A 22,946-nucleotide genomic window follows, 5' to 3' on the forward strand; every position below is an offset into this window, starting at 1 on the left:
GCTATGATTAATCCAACCTTGAACTGATTTGTGGCTTTGTGGTCTGGGCTCTGGCATGGAGCTGTTACACTGATGGCAATACTCTGGATCTGGACATCACTGCAGGGTCTAGTGTGGCCAAGGAGAATGATACCGCAGAAGATGCATTATTGCATATTACTGCATATTGCATATTATGCAATTACTATTGCATATTCAAACAGTGGCTGCTAGCCTTTCCCTAGTGTGCCATTGAAAGGATGACTGATGAAAACCGGGGTTGCTGGATGCCAAGCACGCTGTATCTATCACGTCAGTCTGAAAGACTGGCATTTGTACTTTCCTGCTCCCTGTTATGTCACCACTTGACCTACCTAGAGAACAAACACTGTCACTGAATGGTTCCCTAACCTCTCAGAAGGGGTTTTAGTGACTAGTACTAAAATACCAAGTGAATAACCATGACAGTAATTTGTCGGCTTTGAGTCCCTCCTCTCTGAGGACTTAAAAGCACTTCACAAATGCGTAAGGACTCAGACTATCTCTGAGAGGGTCCTGCATCCAGCAGTATGAACCACCTTATTCTTTTTTCAAGGTGACATCCCTAATGATCAGAAAACAACTCAAGCTCTGTCAATATTATAAGAACGTTTGTTGTTTTATTCTTTTTGGTGGGTACAAAAACCACAGTTTCTTACACAGAACAAGATTATAAATAATATCTGTAACATGAGTGACCCGTAGTCTCTTTTGATTCTACACTGCAGACTGATGATGTACTCTAAACATTTTATCATTTTGTTTCTTGTATTAGACAGATGCAAGTCTGTGGAACACAGAATGATGGGACAGAATGAAGGTAACAGCAAACAAGAGGATGACCAACACCTTTTATAAAAAAAAAAGTCTCTGAATTTTATTACAGTGATGGCATTTTAGATCAATTATTGCAATGAATTGTTCCCTAAGATGGTTAGAAAAAAGAATTGTGTTGTCCTCTACCGAATTTACATCAGTTAAAAAGCAAGCATGTTTCAATATTCCTCTTTTTTCAAAGAAAATGTAAATAATTTCTTTATTTTTTCACAGGATTTACATATTTATTATTTTCTTATCACAGTTTAGTGATTCATTTCTACAGCTGAACAGCTGAGTATTCTTCCATTGTATATGTTGATGTTCTGAAGACACAGGTTAGCATGTTCATTGACTTCTATAGCTATTTTTCTCTCTTTGTCAAGACAAAACCCAAAATGTTGTCAATTCTGAGCATGTTCTTCACAGTTTAATGCGCTAAATTGGCAAGTCTTATTAGTTTTAAGTCCACTCGAGTGAAATCTGTTGCTGTTAATACACCCTTCCCAGCCCCCTCCCCCCAACAAAACTAAATTATGAATTTTCCTGATATAAAATCTGAGTTTGGGTTTCCGAGCTGAGCTCATGCACACATTGTTGCTGATGATGTCTGGCGCATTTGGACGTACTTCCCTTTCTCAGCCAAATTATTAGTTCATCAATGACGCTCCCATGTCTTACAGTCTGTGCTGTGTTCCCATCAGTCACCAACACAGTTTGATTAAGGCACTCAATTATTTTTTTGGTTTTTATGGTAGGTCCGATGCAATTACAGCCAATCCTGAACTTTGTCTAATTGCAGTTCCAGTATGCATGGCCTTCGGACAGTCGGGAGTCAATACGCGTCCGTTTTCTCCCACACTCCCTGTGATGGATAATCTGGCTTTGTTTCTTATGGCTTCAGAAAAGGTAAGCTAGGTTTGAAAAAGAAAAGGAGAAAAGAAGAAAGTGTTAGGATGCTTCTGTCCTTCAACAAACTAGGACACAGCAAACACCAAAATATAAAATTCTAGACATCTGCATTTTTTCATGTTAACATTAAATATAATAATAGTAATCATTATAAATATAATACATAGCATTTAAGTCTACTAGGGGAAAGATACTAGCAGTTCTGAGGGTAAATTTCATTACAATAAATCATTGATTTAAAGATAAAATCTGAATTTGATCAAGAAATTAGCAGAAGAGGAAATACATTCATTTAATCTTCTTCAAACTACATTCATATACAGTGAAATAAGAATCAAAACTTTTTATGAATCTGAAAGCATTAGCATATGTGAATAAAGACCTTCAACTAGGGATGTCAAGATAAAATATAACTACTGATATTTTTTAATAAATTGCAATAGCTCTATCAGCTCTCTGTTGTAATTCAATGCATCAGTCTAAAGAAATTCTTACTTCTTTTCACAATGCACATACTTTGTATCAGTAAATCTGACAACTGTCCTAAAGTCTTTTTTTCATATATATATTTTCATAAAATTAGAGAAGGTGGGAACTTTCAAAGGAAATGCAGTTTATTGAGAGAAAAGACAATTTTCTGTATTGTTTTACATTAGGTCTAAATTTCCACAAGAATGTTTAAATTTTTGTCACCTCAGAATCTTTACTTTCAGGCAATTTGAAACAAAATGTCTTGTTTAGGGACTAAATGACTCAAGCAAAAAATCTTTTATTAATAAAAAAAAGATTTGTAGCTATGCCATCTAACTTTAGTCATCCAAAATCAGTAACCTAATCTAAAAGAGCTCTCTCATGTGATGATAGAAAAAGCCAAGATGATTAGTTTAGACTAAATGATTTCCAGATGACTAAAATCAGTGGAGATGTCCAAAGTCAACCAACGCAGCAAGGACACCTGGAACAACAGGCATCTAAACTACACTACATTGAAACACATTTCAATGATACCATGTTAAGACATTAATTAGTGGGAAATCTGATTTCTAGTCAGCAGAATATATAGTCTGTGCAACTAACTTATGTAATTGGGTGTGCAGGGATGCAATCTGAAATACCAATTGGAAAAAGAGAGACAGGAGGGTGCATTCACATAGGAGCAAAGGGATAACAAACATCATAAAATAATTTTATTTGCCTTATTACTAATCTTTGCATTTAGAACTTTGTCCCTCTGAGCCCGGTTTCTCCTTCTGAGGTAGCAGTAAAATCCTGAGCTGGTGTTTGGTATGCTGAAGTTAATTTTATATGAGCATGTGTGTACAGAGATGAGGGAGATTAAAATTCCCAAATGCTTCTACTGTTTCTGGGTGCACTTGTAGGAAAGCACACCAGTCTAATATTGCATTGCTATCAGTAGCTCCTTCAAAAGAGTTCTCAAAAGTACAGCTGCTGTCATGGCACAGCTGGAGCTTGGATGTAAAAGCAACTTTCTAAATCAATTACCCTTAAAACCTTAGTCCTCAGAAGCAGCTGAATTCAGAAAAAAGCATGTGCATTATGGCATTCCCCTTATGTTGAAAAACCTTGGCTTTGATAATCACCAATTGCAATGTCCAAAGTTGCCCTTTTAGAAGTTTCCCTGTAGCCACAGTACTTTGTGACAGGGACCGTTACCAAATGTATCTTGATTCAACAGCTAGATATAAAAAGGGAGGCAGAGGTAATAAAAGAGTGGGGACCTGGGCCCATACAGTACCAAAAACCTCAACTACTCCCCAGCAGCAAATCAAAACCTATGCATTTGCAAAGCACAGACACAATGCAATGTGGTGTAGATCCACATAGTGCATGTCTGGAGTCCCGTTGCAAATGGATGCCAAGGACTGGTAACTGTCTGCAGAAATGCACAGAACATGTTTTGGTCAATGGCAAGAAAAAACAAAGGTGCTCTAGTTTTGGGGAGGGGTGAGAGTCCAAACCAGATCAGAATGCAAACCTCGGTTGAAAATGGACAGCTTACTCCAGATGTGCTAAATTTCCCTGAAAGTCATCATTATGTACAAGCATCTCTCCATCACTTAGTTCAGCTATCTGTTCATGGCCATTCAGGGTTTGCTGCTGGGAAACCCAAGAGAGAGCTCAGATTTAAATGGGATATTCCAGTTACGTGTAATTGTGGGTTTGGTAGCTCAGTCTATACAGCTTTCTGGCCATTGACAACACACTCAGGACAGAAAGACAGTAAAAAGGGATCCACCAAACAAAAAAATCAAATGAGAATAACAAACAATTTCTTAGCAGCCTTCCACAGAATAACAGAAAAAGCTGCAATATAACAACTCTTCTCACAGCAGAGATTAACAACAGCTCAGCACATCACAGGAACAACCCAAACAGTTCACAAAGCCAGGAGGAACAGGTCAAACTTGTACTCAGGAAGGTGCCATAAAGCCAAGTAACCAGGTAAGCTTCTGTGTTTTATTTTAAATTACACAGGCAGTTTAAAATTACCTTATTACTATATAGGTAATAAGCCAGGCTACTACTTTGCTTAACAGTGCTCTTATAATTTCAGATTTATGGCCTGGCTGTGGGAGTAGTTTTAGGAGTGGCTGGGATGAGAGGGAAAAGTCTTTGCATTTACTGTGAATATTACCCAGATTGTGGAAGTCTCTGTGTGGTAAGTGTATGTAGTTAATAGTGATAATACATTTTCAAATTTGTCATTAGTTTTGGTTAAATTAGTTGTGGAATTAATCGTGTCAAAACACTGACTGCTCTGTTCCTATTGGGAAATGGGAATTTAGGAAACTGATATCCTCTGTCTATATAACACAAATATCCTAGCCTGTGTGGGTTCTTTTGTTAGTCGGGTTCCTCTAGTGCCTGGGTCACATAGAGGTGTCTTTGGCATAAATATTTAAGATTAGCTTTTAATGAATTTTTCAATCTTGACTATGAAATTGGGACTATACAATCAAAGTAAATGCACTACACATTTACTGAGCCATCCTGCAGCACTTTGCTTTTTTTTTTAATTAATTTAATATTTCTTAATTTTTTTTGTAGTTCTATAATCAATTTCACTAATTATAAACAACAGCATGTGATGGGAGAGGAAGAGAAGGCAACTGAACTGGAAGCTGGTTTATGAGCGTCAAGGGGAAGGGGATGGAGGGGCGGTGGTGGTGGCTGGCTGGATACTGGGAAAATCTCTCAGAAAGCTTGCGGGCTTGGGGTGAGGAGCCCGGTAGGGCTTTTCCCTAGAGCAGCTGGAGAGAAGGCTGTTAGGCTCCACACTGTTCTCAGGGCATCAACCCAATTAGTAGTGTACTAAGGGCTTACTATTGATACACAAAAATGGAAAACTGCTGCCTAGGGGAAGAAGAAGGGATTGTGCCCTCTTTAAAGCAAACTTCCTTCCTTGCCTTCAACAGATACAATGGTCTGTCATCCCTTCTGAATATCTTCATCCCACACACAGACACTAGTCCTTTATCATACAAACTAGTCCATACGTACAAACTAGTCCTACATTTTCATTTTCTGCTGCGTCACAGGCAGGTGAATATCCCTGAGGCAACTCGCTTTTGACTGGATTAAATTAAAAGAAAATATAATGAAAACTAATTGTCAAGCAGGTTATTTAACGTATTTTATATTAGTTTGAAACATATACTATGAAAACCATTTGATGTTAGCTTAAAAAAGTCAGTGTGTTGGTTACTCGTGCAGGTTAGAACTGTCAAGCATCCTTCCATATTAGCAAGGTTTAGTCCCATTGCAATCCCTTTACTCCTTGGATAAATAAACATATCAAACATTTTGAAATGCAGGACAGACATATTTCTGCAGATTTATGTGTAACCACATTGTGGGCTCTGTATTGCTGCCAGCTAACAGGAGCTTATGACTAGCATGTGCATTAACAGCTGGCATAAGTCACTCTCTACAGAGCATGGTACACAGGTAACTCCTTGTTTCCTGCGTGGCTAGAGATGGCCAAATATTGCCAGGAGAGGATGACTGGACCCTACCAGTCTTCCACATATAAGCATAAGTGTTTTTGTAAGATGCTCTCATGGTGAAATTTCTTAGGTAAATGTTATGGCAAATAAGTAGAAAGAAGAATTTCAAAAGTCTATAGGTATTTGTTTTAAATCCTAGTTATTTTTTTTTGTGACATTTTAAAAAGTCTTTAAGTTTTTAAGACTATGTTTTTAAAAGAATATCAGAAGTTTTGACTGACCCAAAAATGTATTTTCAAAAAAAATAAATGCAACGTAAACATGTTTTATACATTTTTTTCCTGAAAGAATTTATCTGTGCTGCATCAAGTCCCACAAAATCCAAAATTTAGGGGGAAGTACTAATGATCTTTCCTTAAAAATAAAACTCACCCCTAACTTTTATTTTATGCAAACAGTAAGGCCAAAATAAATTCTACAAGTATAATCACAGTGTTTGTTGCACTGGAATCACTGGGTGGGAACTCAGGGGACCGCCATGTCATGCCATGTTTAGCATGCTAAGCCAGTTTGGGTCAGGTCAGTATTTGACAGGAAGCTTTGGGCATTTATTTGCTTTCTTTAAAACTATATTTTGGATGCATTGTGTCCTGTGAACTTGATAAGGAACATGATTTCTAGCACTCTTACTTTTATACCAGCCTGGGGACACTCATCTGTGGGCACGTTACTAAAGAATTTAAAGGAAAAAGCTCTCTTCACTTGCATTTTGCACAATTACTTGCACTTCACACAATTACTTGCACAGGATTATTTCTTTTTAAGACCCTTATTACTGACAGTAAGCAGTGAATTTGGGAGATTGATACTAGCTTCTGGAAGTCTCCTGATTCCCAGTTCACAGCAATGAAGACTAGCCTATACTCTTGGGGTCCTCCTGACACCTATTATGCCCCACAGTTTTACTAGCAAACAAAGTGCACAGATAAGACTTCCTTTTCTTCACATGGGGAAATTAGGCAGCTCTGTTATAGTTGAAGTATTCCCAAGGTCGTGACTTCTTGTACATCAGGGAATAGAACCAAACTACACAGTGACAGTATGTTTGGGATAGTTTCCCAGCCAGCATACGCCAAGCCCCCTCCCTCGCCCCCCGAGAACCCACCTATTCCTTGCAGCGCTCCAGCTATCATGCTCAAACACCATTCTCTGCTCACTCTGTGTTTGCTCTGTACTGTATGGTTCGGTATTGTACCGGCTGTGCCTTTAGACTGTAAGCTCCTCGGGACAGGGACCTGTTATGTGTTTGGCACACTTCACCTATTGTACAGCGCCGTGTACTCCAGCGCTATATAAATAATAAATAAAAAATAATAATTGCATCTCCAGTTGTTTCCTCCAATTTTTTTTCTAGGTGGCAACATAAAAATATATATTATTCACCTCCTTTCCCTACATTTTTTGTTTGTTACTTCTATTATAGGGATGGCTCAGTGATTTCAGGAAAATGTAGCTTAAGCGTTTTGTTAACAGAGGAGACATGTGGCTTGCTATTTGCAAGGCAAGGGAGCTTTAGGTAGCACGAAAGGGCAGGGTCCTACCTGCACCTTCACTTGTAAAGCAGCCAGTGTAGCTTGGGAGCTATGTAAAAGTTATATTTAGAAGCTCAATTTGCTGCTATGTGCCATTTCCAAAAGTCAGAGAGTTGATTTGACTCATGATTAGTTGGCAAGATACTCACTGCACGGATGAGAACAAGTGCATTAGTAAACCATCCCTGCATACCTACTCAGGGGAACTATGCAGGATGCAGCTTGGCAACATCAGCAGTTCAGTCTCTGAAATCACTGTGTAAACATCTAAAACACAGTAGTCCTGAGCTAGGTAAGGGGGCATGTTACTGAAAGCTGAGGGCAATAATCAAGGTCTATTCACTGGTTAGTGACTTTTTGTGGTTATTATAATGGGCAAAGATTGACCTGAAGCAGGATATTGTGAAAGAAATGGCACACAATTAGCAGAAAACATGTATCAAAGGGAGGGTGAAGGAATAGGGTGGGGAGGAGGGACAGAAGGTAAAACAACATTTAGACTTCTTGTAACAGTGCCTTGTCTTCCATTAGGTTAACTATGGTTCAGTGACATTGCCTATCCTTGATTATAATGATATATTGCCTATCCTTGATTATAATGATTATTGATATAACCAATAAATCTTGATTATAATGAAGTCCCAGTTAGGGCCAACATTGAGTAATAAAGGCTTGCAGAAATTTGTCACTAGTAGAGTGCAAACTTTTAGAAAAACAGACTGGCCAATCAAGTAATTAAACACTGGCCCTCTAAATATATATGTTATAATTTCAAATAGTTGTCAACTTCCAACTGATTTGACAACATTGAGTATTAAAAATGTATTTCTTTATATTAAAAATTCCTTGCAATGCAGATGTCTATTAGCAACATAGAATAGTATACTGTACATCTGCAGCCAAAAAAACTGAACCACTTTGCACTGAAGTTTTCCAAAATATAAAGCTCTGTTCAGAAGCAAGCACCACTAGACAGACATGTCACAACACTGCGTTACAAAATGCATCACCCACTCACTGTAGTAGGCCCTAAGTCCTACCCCTAAATTTTAATACTTTCGGTTCCATATACGTTGTAACCTTCTCTATAAGTTGCTAAATTCTGGGTATTCTGCGAGGAAGTTGGGTTAAAAGTCTGTGCACTCTTTGCCACCTTCATTCGTTTCGCCTCTGCCCTGGACTTGTAACAGAACTCTATCAAAGCCACCAGCATTGCCAAGCCCAGGCCTCCAACCAGAATGTAGAAGACTCCAGCAACGTTGCTGAGACTCAAGGCACTCGTCTTGTCCTGGGGAAACAGAAGTGACACAGTTAACCCTGGAAAACAGCCCCCCAGGAGCACAAACTACACGTTAAAACATTGGAAATAGAAATAAGTAACAATGTTAAGCTGAAATTAAATGACAGTTGTTTATAAACAACTTGACCTATCTGGATCTATAAAATATATTTTAAGTGCCTAGTTTTCCTGGTTGGCATGCAAAATATTAAAAGTATATTGCCAACATATCAGGATGTCATTGTTTGCTTACGGCAAAGCATTACTTCCACGTAGTGGAGAATTAAACCATGACATGTCTAGCTCATCTTTAGGGGACATTTTAGCAATGCATTTACGTAAAGCTTTTTAAAAGCCTTGGAAATCCATTTATAGCAGCTAAGACTCTGCTTGATCTTTACGAAAACAGTAACTGTACTTGTGGTAGGCATTGCTGTTAATTTAAAAGATCCAGACTGACTTTCTGATACTTAAACGACAGCTGAAAATAACATGTGAGACTTCAGTTATTTCTTTGAATAGACACTTCCTTTGAAAGTGCACACTGTACCATACACATCATGATATATTTGCCTCTTACCGATTACTGTATTTTGTTCTTATTATAGTTACAGTTCTGCAACATGCCCATGGACTACTAAGGCTCAGTAATCGCATAATTTTAAATAGCAATTTTATGAAATCTTACACATGATTCATAATTTAGACATAAATGTGAACTTTCTTTAGCAAATTCTTAAATATATAATTAAATAATTGCATAAATATTCACTTTCTTGGATGTATTGTAGTAAATAACTATTCTACATTTTTCTGTACTTTACTGTTTAGTTATGAATCGTATTTATTTGAAATCCACAGTTCTCAAGGAACTCTCTCAGGATTGACTTTCATATACTACATTGTGCACCTTAAGATACTTATAAAGCTTTACTGTTATGCAGACTATATAATCTTTACCTAAAGTAAGGACAGTACTTAACTTCTGGTTGTAATCTCTAAGAAATTTTAACTTAGAATGCAAAATATTTGGATGTTTAATTTAAAGAGGCACTATTTATCGTGCAATCAGTAGATTAGCACTGTAACAATTCCCATGGAGGAATAGAACTATTTGGGTCTTTCAGCCAGGTTCTGCATTCTCTAAGTCCTCTAACAGGACTCAAAATATCTTGGAGGTGACTGTGTTCCTCTGGTGGCAACTCCTAACATGGTGCTTGCAGACAAGGAGGAGGCAGGACTGAGAAAGACCTGACCTAAAGTATGTAGTGGGTTAAGCTATTCTCAGCTTCATTTACAGGTGCTCTGCTATCCTCTTAATTGGCTTTCACTCCTTTCTAAAAAGCAATTGCCAAAAAAAGCAAAATGTGCTGGAAGTTTGTTTCTGAGGCTAATTTTACCCACTGTACGTCAGAGTAACCCTCAGACCATTCAGGCAGCAAGCAGTCACTGCCTGTCATGCTTTCCTTTTAGCTCTGGAGAGCATAGGGTGGCACAGAGACAAGCACTGCCTGTGGTGCTTCCCAGCCATCAGAAAATACCTGCTTCTGTGTTTGTCCTCAAATATTGCTCCATTCCCTGGAGCTGTCAGGATTAATGTTTGGGAATGGATGACAGTAAACACGGGGAGCTGTAGAAAGCTATTAATTATCAAAGCCTTTCACTTCAAAGCTCAAGTTAAGTCTTCTTTGGCTCCTCATGGAGCCAGGGACCTTCCCAAAGGCAGCCAGGCTCTGCCACCCCAAGCAGTGATGAAAGGCAACCCTTCTCGCTAGCTTTTCTCCTTCTCAGAAAACCACAGAGGGATGCCAGCTCCAAAAGGCGAGGTGTGAAGGGACATTTCCTCAGTAGTCAGCAGGGAAAGTCCACTCTCCCGGCAAGAAAGAAACAACCAATCAAACCTGCCTCCCCTAAGACCCCAAATAGCCTTGTAGCTCTTCAACAGATGTCCTGAATATGTAGGAGGATGTTTGGTGATTTATATCACTGAAGACTTTAAAAAGCAATAGTGCTTCTTTAAATTAAAGTGTGCCCCCCATCAAGACAGGGTGAAGCTGATTAATAATTTTGTTTCTACAGCTGCTTATTTTATTTCTAAGTCATTTTGTTTATTACTTCCTTTACTGCTTTGCGAACACGATAGTAGGTCCCGAACTGCAGCGACTGACCTTACTTCCAGAGTCCTTGGGTCCACATTCACCTTTATCGTACCACCATTTGTTTTTCAGCTTGTCTAAGACGCCTGCCTCACTGAGTTTCAAAACGGCAAGGTTTACAGGAGTTCTTCACGTGGAAAATAACATAAATAACATTATATATGTTATTTTATGTTATTCAAGTAAAACTACATAGAATCGCATTGCAAAGTGACAGAGCAGAGGCCACAGTGGGTGCTATGTCATGTACTGTTGGCCCAGGTTTAGAGACAGACATATGACCGGGACCTGCTCCATCGCTTTAGGTAACAGGCACATACTGCTGGGGAAGATTTGTAAATAAATAGTATGCAATTACTGTGAACCCAAAACTATTGGCTTAAGACATATTAACAACATACCCTTCAGAGACATATATAATACAACTGGATATATGGCTTAAGAAACACATGCATTTGTGTTCCTTGCTTTCAACCTATTTTTAGTTTGCATGCATAGAAACTAATAATATGACTTGGCTATAGCTATTTCATTTACTGCCCTCAAAATTATCCTGGCAAGAGAAAGGAGATGCTTCATACAGTTTGCTGCCCATAACCACTTGGCACAGACCTGTAATTAGAAGGTCTACATGCAGAGAACTTCGGGGGAGGGCTGTGATGGCCTTATTCTTAGCTAAGAAGAACATGACAGTCAATCTTTTATTTTCATTTCCTGTTTCAACATATTCAAATTCAAAGTTTTTCCTTAAATCTCACTTATTCACATAAATCTTTCAAGGGTCCCAAGCTGATGATAAATTGCTACTTGGAATATCTTCTCTTACTAGTGGTATTTGCTGCTGGGTGATGTAACAGAGTTTAATATTGAGATGAAACTTAATCTGATGCCTCAGAGTCATGAACCACTATGGGTTTGTACTGAAGTTACTTAATAGTAAATGATCTTAGTGAATAATCTCAGAATATTATGTTAATACCCCACTTCAAGCAGCTGTACCAATTTGTTTTCTAAAAATCTAGGGAATTATTAACAGACTTCTTGTATGTACTTTCCACTTTGGATCACTGACTATCCAGTTCTTAATGTGGTAGGCATAGGGATATCTATTTATGTGCAGGTGTGCATGAACATACAATATATATCAGAGAAGCAGGTAGATAAACAGAAATAGCATGTGATAGATACCGTTCTGGTGATAAGACATAAGACCTGAGCCTGTGTTTCCCAGTAGATTACTATGGGAAAATTAATCTCTCATAATACACCATAAGCCATGCATTGCCAAAATGTTAACTCATGAATTCAAGGCTTAATAAGTGCTTGCAGTGCAAGCGTTAATTTGTATAGTGCAACTGAGCCTACTAAAATATTTACTATGAAAGAGAAAAGGGCTTGCAACACTCTGTAACTGATTTAACTGGAAATCCCCAAATGCTCATGTATTTGTGCAGGTTTGTATATATATATTTAATACACAAATAACGTCTCCTGAACCTCATATGCTACTTTTACCTTTAGGGAACCCGACTTTTCATACATCCTGATTACCATCTGTATACATACATACAGGGGGAATTCACCTCACTTCAGTTTTTCCACCCATAAGTTATACCCCAAACCTTGGCTACCTCTCTAGGCCTCCCTCCAATTAAGGGAAAAAGGTACCTTCAAAATGTGGGCTTAGATACCAGTTTTAACAAAGGATGAAACATGCTGTTGAAATGCCCATCTTTCCTCTTTTAATACTGAGGAAGCCTCGGTGCCTTGGAGAAATGACAATTTTTGACAGCCACTGTTGAGTGAGAAGATTCCCAGGTACTCTCAATGATCCCATTATGTAAGGAAAACACTTCACCTGCTTTCCAGAGCCTACACATTCAGTTCATATGGAATACTCTGCTTCTGGAACAGAACATGCTTTTTTCTTGATCTTTGCCGGCATTCAAGCTTACATTTTGTCTTCAGGCTCCCTGGCAGGTTTTGCAGGTTGATAGTACAGTATGAGAGTCCCACAGCTGTGGAATGAGTGGGTAGCAGTTTCAGATGCTGGCAAGTTGCCTGACAACATGATCCTATGTTTGCTTCTAGTACAAGCGTGAAATAATTAATATTATTTGGATAGCCATCATCTGTAACATGGCATGCATGGGCACTGGGCCACATTTTGGTGCTTCTAAATCCCCACAGTGTAACAGGGTTGGTTATGACAAAGATAAGGGACATCCGGGTACTGTTCTCACATGGAAAATCAGAAGCCTTTGGAGTTGTTGCAGATTAAGATGAATAAAGTGATAATTAGGACTTGATATGGGCTATCCAGACCAGCAGCAATCTGGTGCAAGTCAGAAAACAGATGTCTCCCAGTCTTTTATACTTAATAATACAATGTAAAATGACTGTAGATTTTTTAAAGTGTTTAGTGATTCCTGAATTACTAATGTTGGGTTTAATCTTCAACTGGAGTAGTTTTTCCAATGTACATCTGCCTAGAATCTCCACTGTTATATATAAACAGGATCCATCTGCCTCAAATTCATGCAAGGATAATGTATGAGAAATAATAACTAAAATGACTCTTTATAAATGGAGAAGAATTTGTCCCATGTAGCCACAGGGCAAAACTGTTGTGTGGCAGCACAGGAGGCTGCTCGTCATCCATGTGCTGAAGTCAGTGGTGATGCAGCATGACCTGTGCATGAGGACACGGTTTTTCTATGTTTTCATCACGTTCTCAGCCTTACTACCTCCTCTCTCATATTTTACTAATTTCCTCCGATCCTTGTCATCAATCACTTGCTATTGGAAGCGCTGGGTTTCAAGTGGCTCTGTTTGGATCTTGTGCCAGAAACATCAGTGAAATCACAGTGCTTTAAAATGGCATTAATGAAGTTCTAAGATAGTTGTGTTCAGGACAACAAATGGGCAATTAGAGCATTTAAATTACAATGCTGAGCGATTCTGAAGCCAATGCAGAATTCTGGTAGATTGGGATTTTAAAAATGCAATCACGAGTATGCTTTTGGAGCATTTTCATTACCCACTCATGGCTGAGCCATTAATTAAGTGTAAGGTCAGTCTCATCCACTGAATGAAAAACAAGGGCTGCCGTGTTCTCCTGGGGGCTGCCAGCAGAAAATGGAGGACAGCTACACCAGCACAGCTTCCTTCCACTCACACTTTCATAAATACAACTGGAGCAGACTGGCAGAAACTGGGTTTAAGTACCACCCCATGAATCACATGAAATGATGATTGCCTCAATTAAGATCGGAGGTAATACTTTCAAAAGCACTCAAAGGACTTGGGGACCTCAGTTTTGTCTTCAGACGTGACTTAATTACTGAGGTCACTAAACCATGGGGTGGTTCACAAAGGACAGATCTCTGAACTGCCTGAATTTTGGAAGATTGTTCCTTAAAGGAAACAACAAATCGGGAGGCTAGAGATGAGCTTTTAAGAGCACAGAATGGAGGTAGGAGAAATCTTATTTTTCAGAGCAACACAAAGCTTTGGAGAACTGTTGAGCTCCCATGAATCTCCCCCACTACTGTAGTCCTCTATACTATCATGAAGGGTTATTCTGACTAATGAATCTCAGATAGTAACAGCACAGTTATCAGCCCTGTATTTCAGGACAAGAGGATGTTCTTATTCTTGTTCATGACAGTAGGGAGCCCTGCAGTTTGGACTGGAGCTGCTAACAAAGCTTAGGGTTTGTTCTTTTTGAATTCATACAGTGAAAGGAAATATTAGCTATAGGTGCTTAAGAGCTTAGTTCAGGAATTGTTTGCTTACAACAACAGTGCATGGTGTCCTGGTTATTCCACTAACAATCATTTGCTAGCATATAAAATTAAAATATTTAGAGCTCCATTAATTCAGTAGAAAGGATATTATTTACTTTAATTGATCAGATTGTACAAGACTGCTCCTGAACAAGGAAATGGATTTTGTACATGATAAATGGCTAACTAACACTTTGAGAAGTCAGAGCAGCTGTAGTTTAAAAATTAAGACCAGATGCTGCTGCAGTGCAGAATCTGAAAAGCATGGTAATGCCTGCTCATCTTCATGCTGCGGCAGTTCTATGAATATGGTCACTGTAGGGGCACACAGACCCAGGGTTGCCCACGAGCACTGGTAATGCCTACTCACTCAGCTGTGCCTGGGAAAAAGTGTAGCAAGAAACAGGCCTGAGGTCAGATGAATGCTCCTGGCAGGCTGTGTACAGCCACAGGACCACAGGTCGAGTTCCATCATGTTCAACATCCTTTGCTAACACTGCCTTGCCCACCACTTCTATTGCACCCTAACTGCCTGTGGCACCTGTTGCTCATTTCCATGGGCATTGTGCTCCTTCCTCGTTCCTGCATTCATAGGTCCTCCCTGTTTCTCCATGGATCACACTCCTGGCCTTTCTGTTCTACTTTTTTATTCCACTTCTTTTTCTGTCACTTGCCATCACTCCGAACTTGCTCCTTCAGAACTTCCAGACATTTTCTTGCTGAAACCCTGCACATCCCTCTACGATGAGCTGCTCCCCTTCTGCTCCACGACCCAAAGCATCAGTGGGTGGTAATCGGGGAAAGTAATTTTTAAGCATCCTTAGTTTGCTACCTAGCTTTTATCTCACCTTGCAACCACAGGAGGTTTGTGAGGAATGTATTCTAAGAAAATGGAGGTATTTTAATGACATGAATCCCTGCCTGTGACATAAAAAAAAAAAGAGAAAAGAAAAGCCCTCCCTCAATAATCCAAAGTTCATGCTTGTGTGCAGCATATAATAGCACATGGGAGATTTATGGTTCACTTGTCAATTTTCTCACAAGAATTTGGGGTCTGCTCCACTTCCAGGTAAGTGCTATCAGGTTTAATATGCCTAAGCACTTTGGAAGAGAAAATAGAGACCATTTTTGAAACTGTGACTGCTGGCAAGCAGAGCGGTGGGGGGAAAACAGGCAGAGCAGCAGGACTGAAGACAAAGTGAAGAGGATTAGGAGAGCAGTTCTGGGTGAGTGCAGAACAGCCCAAGGGATGGTCCCTGAGGCCAGGACACAGCATGAAAGAGCAGGAGGACTAAAGAAGGAGAGAAAATAGTAAGAAAAAAACATATGTAGGCAACTGTAAAGAAAACTGTATAAACTGTGTAAAACAAATCAAACTTGATCTTCTATATCTGACTAGCTCTGTGCTTGCACAGTTACCTGCGCAGCATTCTCTTATATATTGTTTACACACAAGCACATAAATAAATATGATTACATGCTGCATGGCACAGAAGGAATATTTTTAATAGTTTCATCCTCCTCCACTTCACCATCTTCCACTTCCACATCTTTGCTTCTTTTCAGCACGAGGCAGTTTCCCAAAAGGAAGCTACAAGGAAGTAGTGGCACTGGCCATATGGAAGATATGGAAATGCAGGAAGACTAAGAAGCTGTCAGCGCCTCAGCCTAAAATTCCTGACTGACAAATTCTGCCTAGGGAGCCACCATGGATTTCAGTTTGCTGGCAAGATAGCAGGAAATGTCAGTGTGAAGATATTTTAGCTGAAAATTGTCCTCCTATTTTGGATGCTCATGTGAAAATTGTGATTTGTACCACTATTGTTTGTGTCAATAGTGGATCCTGAGCCTGGACCATGCATCAGATTACTGCTACGAGGCAGTCACAATGGTGTTCACCCTTTTCCTGTACTGTCACTGAAAAATATTTTGGGTAGTACCGTACAGTAGGAAAAAAGTCTGGGCTGTAATTTGGTCCTGAAGGTTTCGAACTGCTCGTTCACAACAGCAAGCTTGAAAAAGGCTCATCATGATTTCAGAAGATGCAGGTTTCTAAAAACTGGCGATCTCACAGCAGAGGCTGTTCACGACTTCCCCTTGGGGTGCTTAAACAAATGCAAATATTTTTGCTTTGACAGTAATTGCATACACCTAGGTTTCAACTGCAAGTACCAGCAGTGCTGTGCTACTGATGAAGCTGTTTCGTCGCAGGTAAAACCCCAGCAGATGCACCAATTACTTTACATACTGTTTACCCGCTTTTGGTGACATTGAGGCTAACCTTGGAGTCACCTCCCCCGCTGCCACATTCTCCTTTGTCGTACCACCATTTGTTTTTCAATTTGTCCAAGAGGCCTTGTTCATTCAGTTTTAAAACTGCGAGGTTAACAGCATTTCTTGAAACGATAAAACATATTTTGTAAGAAACTGCACAGCTGTTAAGATGTTAGAAGGAATGAGGACTTAAGCTGTTTATAAGCTTGATCCACACACTAAATAAACCTCTCATTTCCATATTCAAAGCCCTTGGCAGCACAAATAATTGTGGTTACTTTCAAATGTGAAAAATGTGTTTCCAGAGTATAAATGATTTTCAGAATGGTTTGGATTTTAAGAAGAAAATTCTATCAACCAACCAAAACTATTTTTGCAAAATGATGATAAAACTCTGCCTGGAATTATAAACTATTTACATAGATTTATTTGAATCTGTATTTAGAATATATATATATATATATATATATATATATACTTATATACTGGGCCAGTGTGGGCCGAGGCTGATTTTTCAAGCAGATGGGAAAATGTGTTCCTATATATTAGAGAGGCAAGATCCAGAGAGCCTATGCTAGATGCTGCCAACCACTGTGTCACATACAGTTTTGACATACAGCGCTTCAGAGTGATCCCGCACAAGCGATGGGCTAAGGCTCCAGAAACAGGCAGTGTGAGGCAGAGCTGAAGAGGAGTGCTAACAGCTGGCACACTGACTATGAAACTGCCTACAGCCAGTCAGTAGAAAACAGTGTACAAAATGGTTCCAGGAGACCTGCCCATCTGAAGCTTCATCACCTGCTGTAGGCACACCCATGCATTTAGGCTGTAGGCTCTAGAGTCCTGCTCTCTCTGCATAGCAGAGGCTTAGCTGAAATGCAAGACCTGGGATCTAGCTTAGTGTTGTAACTCCAGCGACTGCCCTGCTACCCTGGGAGAGCACCCTGTGTCCCAGTCTGAAAGGTGTCCGGGGAAGGAATGTAGTGTTGGAGGCCTTCATCTGAGGAAACCAGGGGCAGTGCAGTCAACAATGCTGAGATACAAGCAGGTAGCTGGGACATCCTAAGGCCTTTGCCCTAGAGGATTTACACATGTTATGCTACCACTGGATGAAAGATGAATTCTGCATTGCTAGCAGCACAGTGGTGTAGGCACAACAGACTGCAAGGGGCCCCGTGACCCTGGTGTCCCTCTCATGTTTTTCCAGATGAAAGAAATACTTGAGACTTTGTGCAGGCAGAGGGGGTGTTGCTAACACAAAGGCTAAAGAACAGAATCACCTCTTCTGCATGAATTCAAGGTTGCTGGGAGTGCACTGAAACTCAGGCAAGAAAGGGACACAGCTGGTACTAGGATGGGGTTGCTTCTGTGCATGCTCAGAGGTTTTCCTTTAAGGGTCCAGAAAGCATTAAGATTGGATGATAGAACAGACAGTATATATATCTATATACAAACCCAAATGGAAGGCATCTGGATTTATGATAGGAGCTACAGTCACTACAGACATTCTAAGATCGGTTGACAACTAATCTTCCAAGGCATTTATGCAACCTTCATCACCTCCTGAGGAACATTTGCACTTGTCGAAGTGTAGGACTTCCTATTGTTATTACTAAGATCCTTAACAGTCATACATCCTAATGGTACACAACTACATAGGAATTTATGCAAAACTCATAATGAGCTTTTTTTTTCTCTTTTCATGCCCAGAGTCCCTTGTGCATCCATGCCTATCAGATATGTACACTTTCTGGTGGGTGTCTGCCCAGGCTTCCTGCAGAGGAATGTGGAGCAGTGGCATCATGTCCTTAAAGCACCATTCATCTCCAAAGGGAAAATACCTGTGAGGTGCCAGTAGCTCAACTGCTGCTCTTCAGGGACAATGTGTGGTTGGGAAAGACGGAGCTTCTCTCTCTTAATTTTTTGATGCTGTCAAGATCTGTTTCAGGCCTGAGTGGGAATTGACCTATGTCTGTCAATGGCATCTTCCTCTCATCGATTACGAGAGGATTCAACACTTTCAAAGCACTCAGAGAAGGGCTGGTGAAGAGAGATCCTCTGGTGGCAGGGCTCCATCAGATCTTACGGCACTGGAACCACTGGGGCTTGTGACTCACCCTCTCTAGAGACATCTGGTTTCTGGTCCCTGGGGGTCCCCTCTGGTCTTAGAATCGAAATTTTTCTCTCACTCATCAGGAGAGAGATCTTCCTGGCAGACAGGTACAGACAACAGTATATCACAGCTTATGGAGTGATCCTTACTCCTTTTGTGGGACAAGTGCCAGCTTCAGGACGTAACTGTCTTCTGGTAACAGCTCTCTTCTCACAGAGCTCTTTCTAGAACTGAGACCAGTCTTTGCTGGCTGGTCATGAGGTCTGGAAAATGCTTGTCTGTATACCTGACTTTACCTAGCTTTTCAGTAGTTACATTTATACAAGATTTTCAATACAGATAACGTAATTGCTTGTCTGTCCCTGAAAGCGAAAATGAGAGCTGTAGGCTGTAGTGGGAGTGATAACAGACTGCTCTTTGTGGATAAATCTTTAAGAAGAATTTTGCAGCCAGGCTGACAAATTTGATTCTGAGCAAATGCTTTAATTATGATTCACACTCCAGAGGGAGAGGAGCAATTGCAAAATCAGAATGAAATTGTTCATTTGTCTCTTTTGTTCTTGGAGGCAACTGCTTTTGAACCAATCATATGTGCTACAGATTCTTCCTACTCAGATTTAAGTTACAAAGCCTATGCTTTTGGCCTGCTTGCCCCATTCAGAAAGGTAACTGCAGCCAGCCTTGTCACTTTACAGACAAATTTCTGGTATACTAAACATAAATTTTACCTTTGTAAGGATATTGGGATTGAGACACAGATGAAAGATGATCCTAGAAACACTATTTCTTTGATGTTGAGAAACATTACTTATTCTGAAAATGGCTTAGATATACAGCTTGAGCCTGCTGTCTACATAGTCAATGTCAAAACTCCTTCTTCCTTCAACAGGAAACAAACCAAGGTTTAACTTAATGCTGCTATGTCTAATTGTCACTCTGGGTAGCAATACCAAACAGCTGCTTTTACAGTGCTACAGATGCAGGTAGGAGTGATCACTCCCATGAAAAGTGAAAAGTATCTCAAAGAATATCACTAACTCTCAATTGAAAAAGCCACTTAAGCTCGGTGTTATTCTGAAGCAGATGTGAAGTGCTTTCAATCAGTTGATTTGTAAAAGCATCTTCATACTATTTCCTCTAAGGTGTAGTCTCTCAAGTATGAACAGTACAGCTCACTGAATTAGGCAAAGTCCTTATGCTAAAATCCTGAAAAAGGTATTTTCTTAATCTTTATCTTATCTTGGGTGAAGATGTTACCTGATAATTTACAGTAACTTTTTATTGAAGCTTTTCAAGTTAGTGTCTACTTAGACCTTTTATCTGGATATTCTAAGATGAATAAAAAGGAACTAGGTGACATTTTTGGAAAACTGATATAAGTTTTCACATTTAATTTCTGTACTGAAGGGCAAGAGCCAAATGTTTGAGTTTCTCTTTCAAAGCGTTAAAGATTATGAAGGAAAATTTTCCCACAATCATTTAAAGAAGCTGCAGCTGGTTGATAGTAATCCTAAAGTAATAAACAAATAAATGAAACCCATTCATGAGAGGGTTATTTAGCTGGGTTATTAGCCATATCCATAGACAGTTTCACAGCACAATAGAGAAATGAAAATAAAAAGGATGAAGAAGTAAATGTTGATTTAAGCTGCAATCATTGTTCTGAAATTAAACTGTATTGTTTAGAAATGTAACATATTATTGTCCTCATCATGTCTAGTAGGCCATGTAAAACCAGGTTAGTTTCACACTGCTTTCTCTGTTGCTTTGTTATCCAGGTCCACCTCAAAATGTGGAAATAAGTAATTTCCTTCTGGTCAGCAAAACACAGAGAACCTTTGCTCAACACTGCTGTATTTCCTACAGAAATGCTGTAGCTGAGATCCTGATAAGTGCAATGGTGACTCATTGAAAATCATATATCTGAGATCTTACAGCCAGGCTAGATCACTCATACTCATCCTAGACAGTGCTTCATCCTGCCACAAAGGCCAGCATTGTGCACCTGGAGTATCCACAGCAGAAATTGTTCCTTCATCATAAAAAAATAGGACTGTATCCTCAATGCCACACTTAGTCAAAATTCCTACTGAAGAACAATGTGTTCTTCAGTAAAGGAACTGAAATGCTTGCAAGAGTAAGGATTTAAAAGCAGAAAGCAGGCAACTGCTTTGATTCTTAATCCTTGCTGTCACTGCACAATCCTTCCTTTTCTGTTACACAGAAGAAAACGGAGTCCTTGTATGTGATAGTCAAGCCAGTTCAGCCAAAACTGCAGCCCTTGCGTGCTACACTGGTACCTCACTTGACAATTACATAAGTGCATGGTCAGTGATTGCAATGTATGGATTACAGTTTTTTTAAAGCTGCCTCTAAAATTACAGTTTGAAAAACTTGATGAGAATTAAGTCATTCTTACTTATTTTAAATCCCTTTCCATCTCCCCATAGATAAACAGTAATAAGCAGTCTGAAAAGTAAATCAGTGTAACTTCCTTTTTTTTTAAAAGCCTGCTTGTGCCAACTGCAGATATGCCTTTGACAGTTATCAAGAGATAAAACTGTACACACACAGAACACTGCAACTACCCAGTTCCTTGCAAAATAACATCTGATTCCAGGCAGTGACACCTCATCTGGTACCTCAAAAGAATCACAAATGGGTGCTTGCCCAAAGCCTAGGGAAGCTAGCAGAGAGTTCTGCTCTGACTTCCACTGAGTTTGGGTCACAGCAATGGCTAACAGATAACCCATCCATTAGACTTCAGTCCATAGGAAGCAGCGAGGCAGGTATTCAACAAACAACCAGAACACTATGGCATACAACACTGTGGTACCTAGCAACTAACATGTTCAACCACAGGAGGGGTATTTCCAAGGCTGACTGAGACACGTGAACATCCCTGCACCAAGGGGGAATGAGACAGAGCCCCAGGCTAGGCACCACAGCAGCCAACATCACAAGCACTAAGGATAATTTTAGGCAGCCACAGGGGAACAGCATAGGAGGGGGCACCGAGGTCTGCCTAATGCCACATTTTAAGTACTTTTTTAAGCACAGCAGCTCATCGTCTCTAAGAAACCAGAAACTAAGCCATGAAATGCATCCTGCACAGTAAGATCAGCCCTGCTTTCCACAGCCTAATGCCCAGAGCTTGAATACATGCAGCAGATAGAAAAGGCTCTCTCCAGCCTGATTAGACTTGAATAAGTATCCACAGTCTCAGCCACACCTGCTCTCTGTTTAAGTCTTTCAGCTCCCAAAATACCTGAATGCACAGTGGTTCCACAGCTGGTGGAAAGCACCATCCATCAGCACTGCTCAGCACCATCCACAAGAGCAATTCAGAGGACTCAGCCTTGGCCTGAGCACATAGTGAAAGAGATCTCCTCCACGAAGTCAGGTCTCAGCATACTTGTTTTTGAGTACTAAATGGCATAAAGGCACAGACAGATCCCTAAGTACTCATTACAACAAAAGCAGAGGCTGCGCTGGGAGCATTTAATAACAATCTTTTAGGCCACCAGTAGAGTTTTGCCAGGAAAACTTAAATGTCTTATTTATTTAAACAGCTTTGACATTTTCCCGAATCCCTTTCCTGAACTTAGTCTCATAAATTCTGTGTAACTGGCACATTAGATAGCAAAATATTTCCCTGAATCCTGAGTGGATTCTGGGTGAAATTCTGCTGTTGAATTTACAGCCGGCAGCACTGTTGTTTCACTGCTTAGTGTTGGGGATGTTGTTCACTTGAAATAAGGAAGAAGCAGGATGTGCAAAAATAACATGGCTCACTAATGAGACTCTACATACAGAGACAGCTTTGTTTAAACTGCAGCTATATTGCAGAGTGTAATGTCCTAGAACTGCTGGTGCCACCACCGCAGCTACTGAGGCAGAAACCAAGACCCTGAACCTCTAAAAGGCTTTTCATAAATCCTTCGCATAAGGATTTGAAAGCCTCAGAAATTGCTCAGTCACTTAGAAGTCACGTTGTGCAGAGGGATGCCACCTCTCTTTAGTCTTAAGT

The 22,946-nt window shown here is 39.9% G+C and overlaps 1 protein-coding gene across 3 annotated transcripts in view; it reads right to left on the reverse strand.

The window, feature by feature from the left end:
* Positions 1-612: 612 nt before the first annotated feature.
* The window catches only part of GRIA4 (glutamate ionotropic receptor AMPA type subunit 4), a 225,514-nt gene continuing 203,180 nt past the window's right edge, over positions 613-22,946 (reverse strand). Inside the window, exons 14-17 of one of the 3 annotated variants that reach the window (XM_065678676.1) lie at positions 10,754-10,868; positions 8,460-8,594; positions 6,880-7,062; positions 1,663-1,748 (exon numbers count right to left, since the gene is read on the reverse strand). In XM_065678676.1, the coding sequence (XP_065534748.1) occupies positions 6,928-7,062; positions 8,460-8,594; positions 10,754-10,868 (385 nt within the window). In that variant the 3' untranslated portion in view covers positions 1,663-1,748; positions 6,880-6,927. Of the gene's footprint in view, positions 1,749-6,879; positions 7,063-8,459; positions 8,595-10,753; positions 10,869-16,810; positions 16,926-22,946 lie in introns of all 3 variants that reach the window. The other 2 variants (XM_065678675.1, XM_065678678.1) reach the window with 2 other exon arrangements.

The sequence above is a fragment of the Lathamus discolor genome, chromosome 4, assembly GCF_037157495.1.
Source record: "Lathamus discolor isolate bLatDis1 chromosome 4, bLatDis1.hap1, whole genome shotgun sequence".
Lineage (NCBI taxonomy): Eukaryota > Metazoa > Chordata > Aves > Psittaciformes > Psittacidae > Lathamus > Lathamus discolor.